The sequence below is a fragment of the Zea mays genome, chromosome 1, assembly GCF_902167145.1.
Source record: "Zea mays cultivar B73 chromosome 1, Zm-B73-REFERENCE-NAM-5.0, whole genome shotgun sequence".
NCBI classification, from domain to species: domain Eukaryota; kingdom Viridiplantae; phylum Streptophyta; class Magnoliopsida; order Poales; family Poaceae; genus Zea; species Zea mays.
Genome location: NC_050096.1, coordinates 2,288,875 through 2,297,538, shown reverse-complemented (window position 1 = coordinate 2,297,538; position 8,664 = coordinate 2,288,875). Strand labels below are relative to the sequence as shown.

General features: G+C 39.6%; 1 protein-coding gene across 2 annotated transcripts; it reads right to left on the bottom strand.

Annotated features, from left to right (window-relative positions):
* Positions 1-3,887: 3,887 nt before the first annotated feature.
* Positions 3,888-8,664, bottom strand: LOC103630585 (ATPase 9, plasma membrane-type). 2 transcript variants are annotated; one of them, XM_008651637.3, is made up of 14 exons: positions 8,443-8,624; positions 8,231-8,356; positions 6,758-7,816; positions 6,553-6,684; positions 6,283-6,387; positions 6,080-6,197; positions 5,821-5,967; positions 5,494-5,732; positions 5,361-5,390; positions 5,194-5,275; positions 4,946-5,106; positions 4,693-4,866; positions 4,232-4,355; positions 3,888-4,134 (listed from the first exon to the last, which is right to left on the bottom strand). In XM_008651637.3, the coding sequence occupies exons 1-14, from the start codon at positions 8,476-8,478 to the stop codon at positions 3,992-3,994; spliced, it is 2,676 nt and encodes an 891-aa protein (XP_008649859.1). In that variant the 5' UTR covers positions 8,479-8,624; the 3' UTR covers positions 3,888-3,991. The 2 variants fall into 2 exon arrangements, with proteins under 2 accessions (XP_008649859.1, XP_008649856.1); XM_008651634.3 differs by having other exon boundaries at positions 4,946-5,275; positions 8,443-8,664.

The window sequence follows — 8,664 nt, the reverse complement described above, 5'->3', positions numbered from 1 at the left end:
TTTGCCCTACAAAACACACGTTAGTCAAAAATAATCTTATGTTGTCATTAATCACTACAACCAACTAGGGACCTAGATGCTTTCAAAGGTTCAGTTCCACATATGTCAAAATAAAGATCACTAGCAGCAGGAGGATCTTCTGATTGAGGGACAACTTCTTCTAATTCAAAGTCTCCATTGTGCTCTACACGCAATAATATATATGAATGCTTATGTTATGTCATGAATATGCAAACTTGTAAAAGATGAAATAGCAAACAATCTTTTTGAGTTATTAAGTAGTAGCAAGCTTTAATATTCCAATTGTTGCTTTTTTAAAACTAAACCTTATCCTTTTTCAAATTAAGGGATTATTCTTTTGGGTTGTATTTTGTTCTCTGGTTAAATAATTTTCAAACAAGTTCAAACTTCAACGAGAGGCTAAGATTAACATATTAAGTCTCCCCAAAAGTTTTCATGATTTTTAGAGCTTAGATTCTATTTCTAAAATTCTAATAGGCTTCACATAGGCACCTTTTAATCCTAGAATATTATGTTTTGCAATAAAAATCCTAACAAGGTTTTTACCAAAAACTAAATAACTTAGGAGTCTAGCAAAATTGGTCCCATGATTTTTGTGTTTTTCTACCGTTTTTAGCAAATTAAACAATTCATCAGGTAAAATAAAAAGAAAAGTAGTGAACGATTTTGGGTCGAATCCAGCTTGAACCGGCCCACCCACGATAGATCACGCTCTCAGCGCGGGAGTGAAAGTTCCCTTTGTCCGGGAACAAGATCTAGATGCCACCTAGAGGGGAGTGAATAGGCGAATAAAAATATCACTTTTAAACTGGAGTTTCTTTCTGTACTCGAAGACTGGATCGTAGAGGAATGAAAAACACTTCGAGTAGATCGCAGTTGAAATAAAGTTCCAGTCTCAAAATACCCTGCACTCCAAAGACAACTTATACCACAGATAGGTATTGAAGTGCAAGTATAAAAGCAATAAAGACAAAGAGACAGAATACAACACATAGTAGAGCACACAGACACAGGGATTTATCCTGAGGTTCGGCTAAGCCTGAAATGCTTGCCCTAGTCCTCTTTGAAGTTAGCCACACCTTTTCTTGGAGTCTATTTCAACTCCTTCCTCTATTTGCTCAGATCTGTCAGTGCAACAGATAAACCCTTCCACTATGTTGATGTCAGTTACAACGATGTTGTGGCTGCTTACAATCTTCTCGACAGCACTCCGGTAGAGTAACAATGCGTTCAAGATCATGCTCTATCTCTCAACAGCACTTCCCCTCTCTCTAAAGGCTTATAACTTCGCCTGTACACAATTAGAGAGATACACAAGAGAGGGAGAGAAGAATTTGATCTCTAGATGTACGAACTTGTTGGCTGCACTTATGTTCACTCAATGGGCGCCTAGGGGGTCCTTTTATAGCCTTCAAATGAGCCCCTGGTCGTTGCCCTTTCCTATCTCAATTTCCTTCTGTCTGCGGTCTGTTCCTTCTAATGCCAAGCCGACAGTGGAACCTTTGACTGCCTGGCACACCGAACAAGGCACGAGGGACCTAAGTCATGAATCATCATAAAAGTTGCTTAGTTTTTATAACTCTACAACTTTGGTATATAAACTTTTGGCAAAATATTGCTAGATATTGAAATTCTCTTTTGGACACTTATTCAGGGTTTTGGGGTACACCAAATCACTTCAAGTGCTTTACTTCTTCTCACCCTCACCCCTAAAGCATGTCTACCTATCTTAGCAAGATCATTTTTGTACTTAAGTCACAAGGCCAACATGTTACTAGCCCATGAGGTGATTCACCCCTACTTAGCTTAAGGAATACTCTTACTAAGTCCTATACTCAGTCAAGCATCACATCACATGTTTTCCTTGAAGTTTTAGCCTAGTGAATGCATTCAAGGTGTAACAAGCAAGATAATACCAGTGCATATGATGACATGTCAAAGTTTTAGTTCTCGTAACACTATGGGTGTTACAAAAGGGTACAACCAAACATATGGGATTGACTACGATGAACTTGTACAACAAATTTTGGTTGGCGTCTTCATCAATTGGATGTAAAAATGTATTTCTTCATGGTGACCTACAAGAGGTCTAAATAGAAATTCCACCAGGGTTTGCAAATTATCAGATTGTTGGAAAGTTTGCAGGCTTAAGAAGTCACCATATGGGTTAAATCAATCATCCCATCCACGGTTTGATAGGTTCAGACAGGCAATCTGCGATATGGGTTACACACCGTGCAATGATGATGACACAGTCTTTTGCAAACAAGAGGTTTATTTATCACCATTATGGGTGTTTATGTTGATGATATAGTTATTACTAGGGATAATATGTAAGAAATTAAATATGTGAAAGAAATCTAGGGAGAGCCTTTCAAATAAAGGATTTTGGTCCTTTTTGATATTTTCAAAATTGCCCTGGTATCAAAGGAGATTGTTCTACCTCAAAGGAAACATATCCGGGATTTGTTAGCAAAAATAGGGATGCTTGGATGTCGTCTATATAGTTCCCCTATTGATAAGGATCATCAAATAGGATATGTTGGGCAATTGATATATTTGTGTCATGTAAGGCTTGATATCTCCTATGTTGTGAGCATGGTGATAAGATATATACATTATATTAGAACATGATATATGGAGGTGGCATATAGAATCCTGAGATACTTAAAAGTAACCCATGCGAGAGGGGTATGGTCCAGTAAGAATGGGCACTTGAATCTAAAAGGATAATGTGATGCAGTTTGACGATAGAAGGTCTACAAAAGGGTACTTTATCTTTGTAGGAGACAATCTTGTTTCATGGCGAAGTAAGAAACAAACGGTGGTAGCTCATCCTACAATAGAGATCGAGTATAGGACAATAGCATTAAGCAGATGATGTGATTAAAAGGCTTATTGAGTTAGCTACGAGTATTACATAATGAGATAATGATGCTTAATTGTGATAACATTGCGATGATCGATATTGCGAACAGTTTTATTCAACCTGACAACACAAAGCATGTAGAGATTGATAGATTCCTCGTTAAGAAGGTGGATATGAAGTGTTAAGACTAGAGAATAAATCTCATAGTCAGCTTGTTGATTGTTTCACAAAATGTCATAGTCCTACAAAGGATAAGGTAATTTTTATCAAGATGGACATGACGAATATTTTTGGTCCATCTTAAGGGAGTGTGTTGGTGAAAATAAAACTTTTATAAGTGGTCTTTGTGAAAATGGTATAGATAGAGTGTGTGTTGTAATGAATAGCACGGTGAAGACCTCCCAAATAAACATCCCCATACTTTCTTTTAAAGAATTTTATAGACCACTTATCTTGCACATTTTCGTACTGCCATAAAGAATAACGATCATATATTACATAAGAAAAAAATCACATAGATTTAAGGCACCTATAGGCACATGATTTGTTTCAACTTTCACCCATACACACTCACGAAAGTTTGACTTCTAGTTCTTCAACTTCATTAGTGATGCAGCATTAGAGTAACTCCTTTTAGCTCGATATGGTACATGAATAGAAAATTAAATATACTTTTACATGGAAACGATAAATTCTTATAATGATTATATAAAGGAATTTTATAAAAAATGGATGTCCAAAGAAGACAAGAACTAAAATGGCCAGTCACAAAGATCCAAACGTTAGCGTGCTTCACTATCATGGCGATGTGTGTCAGTACTTTAGTGCAAGTCCAGAATAAGGCACCATATATTTCTTTTCCTTACATCTTAACTGCTCTAGCATAAATGCTTCAAAAGACTGTTCTAGAAAAGGGAAAGCAATGAGCATTCTATAGCTTCAGCAAAGTTTTAACTTAAAATAATATAGTGGTCTCACAGTTGCAAGTTCTGAATCATGAAGGGCCAACCAACTGCAAAATCTATTATGCAAGATATTAATTAACTTGAGAGTTTTACAGATGACACTGCAGAAGGAAAAAGCCCTAACTATGTGTTCGATCTATCTACTAGAGACTGGCTGTTGCACCCTAACATCAAGTATTACGTACAGAAACCAGGTAAGAACTATGTGTAGGATAGCTGAACGCAAGCATATTGTCAACAACTTTTCACTAGTCATCTTTGCGTGTCTCCATTTGCGACCTGTAAAATGACAGCACATTCATATTTCCTGTAATGGGATATGGAAAATAAAGTTTTATTATCATCACAAATTCTAACATTCGATCTAGAAACTTACAAACTAAAACCAGGGCCAAAAGTAGGACTAAGTTATACAACCATATCAATCCGGCCCTAACACAGCCAATACCCTTTGTTAGTGCAAAATTCAAGTCGCCATGGACAACTTTTTGTGTTGCCACCTGAAAAAGAATAAATCATTTAGTGGTTATTGACCATATAAATGTCAACCAGTAAATTTCACTATTTTCTACTACTCTTGACAGAATGAATCAAACAATGAAGATATGTAACTGTTAGAGCATTATTGCTAACTACAGTCAACAGACACAATGGCCCAGTGCTAAATCATGGTGACTGCAACAAGACATGGAAAAAACCAAGGATTGTGGCAAAGAAGGAAAGAGAAGGAAATGACAATTCACCATCTGTGGAACAAAAGTCATGGTGACTGAAACAAGATATGGAAAAAAACAGGAATTGTGGCAAAGAAGCGAAGAGAAGGAAACAACCACTCACCGTTTGAGAAACAACAAAGGCAAATGTGACAAAAGGTCCAGGCCATCTTATGATACAGCAACCATCAGAATGAACAAAGAGTGCAATAGCCTGGTTTACTGTGCTAATCTGAAGGAACAAAGCAGATCTGATTTCCTCATCACTGCCCATCAGTGATATATGTTTGAATTTACACTGTCCAAGTACCAAATAATCAGCTCTTCATCACCTTGAAATCAAGATGTTAACTTTCTTCGGAAGGAAAAGCACTCACTGCAAAAGGGTTTGCAGTTGTTGCAACCCTATAAAAAATGGCAGTAGTAAGAACTATGTAGCTTCCAAAAGCAGCACCGCTTGTAATGATTTTCTGAACTCTCCATTTATCTGGTGACTTGTTCAATTCCACCCTTTCAAATAACATTGCAAAGGACGTACCTGAAAATAAAAATAGAAACAAGGAAAATAAAAAAAGAAAATACATATTGCAAATAATGGTGGTGTCCTTTTGGAACTGATGCTCACAGTAATTACAAGCTGTAATCATGAAAGCCAGGATATTTGACAAGTCAAAGTTCCATAAATGTAAAATGACACGGACACCAAACTTCATTACAATTAAGATTGGAGTTAGACCTGCAGGATCCTGTACTTTAGAAGGATTATAGAAAATAATCATAAATTGAACTCACAAGATGGACAGTTGATGAAATGGTGAATATCTGCAAAACAGCAACATACTGCAAGTTAATATCCATTTATTATGATCCAGATATAAAACATCTTGTCAGAAATCAAGCCTCTAAATGCATCAGAATGACCTACAGTGTAGCTTCTTAGCATCTGACAAATCTTCCTACTGATTTGCACTGCTGAAGAAACAGGCATCAGTGCAGGCTGAGTCAAAACAAGATCAGATTCACTTTTTGTGTAATCAGTTGCATCAGCAACTGAAATCCCAATATGGCTCTCTCCTATGGCATCATGATCAAGAAATTCATACCCAACCATTGCACAATGACAACCGAAATTTCTTAGTCTTCTTACTATATCGCTTTTGTCCTCTGTACTAAGATATGAAGATAGCAAAATGGTAACAAGAACTTGCAAAAACAAAACTTTGCAGGAGGTACATAGAAGATAAAGATAGACCTGGAAAGAGATCAGAAATCCCGTTGATGTTTGAATGGACTTCTCTGTTATTGCGAGCTAACTCAAACACTATATGTGCAGGTACCACATTGGTACCTAGTTTTCCAAGCTTTCCACAAACCTGCTTTGTGGTCGACAATGGACTTTCTGTAGAGAGGACAAAACAATATACATATATGATGAAGACATGTTTATCATAGAAAATGACAATAGCAAAAATCTCGACAGCAGGATATGGCGATATGCACAACAGAATGACCTGTGAGGACTCTTATATCTAAACCTAGATCGATAAGGCTATCGACAACATCAGCACTATCGCTTCTAAGGTCATCTGTGTAAGGCAGAAGGGCAATAAAGTCCCAACAAGAGTCTACCTGGAGGAAGGCAAAACAAACTAAATAAATATAGATCGTAATTTTTGCAAGTTAAAGCATGCTAATGTGAAATCCAATTGCCTACTTGATGTCCTACAGCTATGGCCTGATATCCATCAAGGGCAAGTTCATCCATTATCATGCTTATTTTCTCTTTAACTTCTTTGCTGCTGCCACAGTGATGAGCAACCTATAGCACAAAAGCAGATAATGAGTAAGAGACAAGCTCTGCATACAAAACATATGCAACTGCATGCACGCACGTGTTTATGTGCCTCAAGATGTTGGTGGAACTTGCATGCATGTTCCTATATGTGCCTCGAGATGTATGTTTGAAATTTCAACAGCAACTTGCCTTTGCAGGATCACCTTTGAATACGCAACACTTGAATCTATTGCCTTCGTCGATGTATGTAGTCTGGAACATCAGTTTCAGTGCAACAAAGAAACTGGCATGATGCTCTAAGACTTGAACACCGAGTCGTGCCTACAAATTCAGTATGCATCTTCATTTAAAAGAAGCATACCCATTAAAATTCTCCTTAGTTAGAGAAAGCAACCTGCTCCGGATCATCAAGGAGGCTTAGAATAGCTGCATCAATTGGTTCAATGTACAACTCATGTTGAGATCTTGATGCCCGTGCAGCTAAAACTATGGCATGGTCTTTATTAACGCTATCTGCAAACATCTCAATCTTGTCCCGTACAAAACAGGGCTGATTACACGTTAAAGTACCAGTCATGTTGAAGAGGATTACATCCACACTTGCTAGATCTTCAAGTGCAACTGTTCCCCGGCTAGCAATCCCCAGAAAACAAAGCCTTACAGATCCCAATGCCAATGCCAGGTAAAAAAAAGTAGGCATTGCCATCGGGATTCCACCAATCAATGGCATAAAATGGGCGTCGAGTGGCATGCCTCTGTAATTTTGTTTTTGGAACAAAAATCTTAAGACTATCTCAGCAAAAGTGCCAACAAGTACCAGGGAAGCACAGAAGCAGCCAGTAAGCATGGCTCCTTCTTTAAGCTGCCCAGGTCGAGCATAACGTTGTGGGTAGAGCCGCAATGTACTTCTGGGAATGCCACGTCCAGTTGCAATGACAACGGCAGTTCCTTGGCCACAGGAAACAGTCCAAGCATAGTATAGGAGGAAGCCATGCGCACAATCAACAGACCTTTTGGCCCAGCAAGTCATTGTGTCGATTTTCTGAAATCGGAGTATGCGAGCATTGGCTGGGACAATGTCCCCAACTTTGAGAAATATGATATCCCCTGGGACCAGATTTGCTGCATGTACATCTCTCCAATTCCCATCTCTCAGAACCTTGGCCCTTGGTGCGTGGGCTTTGGCCTCCAGCGGAGCCTTAGCATACTCTAAAACAAGCATTGCAGTAAAGCATGCTATGAGGCATGTAGCTACTACGAAAATTATGATGGCCAGCTCGCATGATCTTTGGCCAGCTGAGGTGATAGCAAGAGACACAACTATAGTCAGTACTGTAACCCACGACATGGAGTTAAGTATGACCCGGACCATGTTATTGTACTTGGGGAAGACATGATCCCATCCCCAGAGCGAGAAGAGCGCCATTAGGAATCCATGAAGCATGCTGCCCTCCTGCAGCAGCAATTTCATTTAGATGTTAAAAACCCAAATAATGTTGTTAGGAACCTTTTTTTTTTGTTATGAACTAGTATATGAATAGTTGGTTCCAGTTTAATCATCGATGTTCATGATCCACAAACGAGATAATCAAAGAGGGGTTATGGAAACAGATCATCCACTGAAATTTGTGGTGATAGAAATTGGCATCGTCTTGTTAACAAACATTCAGCAGCCGAGCTAAGCATTCGTTGCCTGGTTCTTATAAGCATTCAGTAAAATAGAAATGAATCCATTAGTAAGGAGCATATGGTAGTGAAATCGATAACGGGCGCAGGAGTTAAGCTAAGTTGTAGGTTTGACAATTGAAAAGCGGCAAATGGTGGAGGAATCAACATGCAGGAGGAGGGATCTAGAGTGGAGACGTACGTGGTGCGAGAGGACGACGACGTTGGGGCCGTGGAGACGGAGGCGTCGCGCGGCCTCGTTGTCGGTGAGGCCCGCCTCCTCCGCTGTGCCTAACCGGCGCAGCACTTCCTCCTCCTCCAGCGTCTCCTACATGCATTGCCGTTGCAACCACACTGGGCATCAGTCACATCATCCCGCAGCGCGACAACGAACCGGCGGAGGAGGGGACTCACCAGGTCCGTCATGGCCTTGTCATCCAGCGCCGCCATCTCGGCACGTGCGCTGGTCCAGTTCCGTCCCTCTCGTCGTCGTCGTCCTCGCCGCCGTCGTCCCCGGCTTGTTTTTTCTTCTTTTTTTTTCCGTAACAGAAAACACAAGAGCTGAGACGACGGCGGGCCGAGCAGACAGGCCAACCAGCCACAACCGTTAGAATGGTGGACCACAAAACAACTACT

Excerpts from the sequence above, each read along its gene's own strand:
- LOC103630585 (XM_008651634.3), bottom strand. The coding sequence starts at position 8,478 with ATGGCGGCGCTGGATGACAAGGCCATGACGGACCTG. Across the intron at positions 6,685-6,757 it reads TCCTTGATGATCCGGAGCAG|GCACGACTCGGTGTTCAAGT; the intron begins GTTGCTTTCTCT and ends CTGAATTTGTAG. Across the intron at positions 5,276-5,360 it reads TTTCATCAACTGTCCATCTT|TTTGGTGTCCGTGTCATTTT; the intron begins GTGAGTTCAATT and ends ATTGTAATGAAG.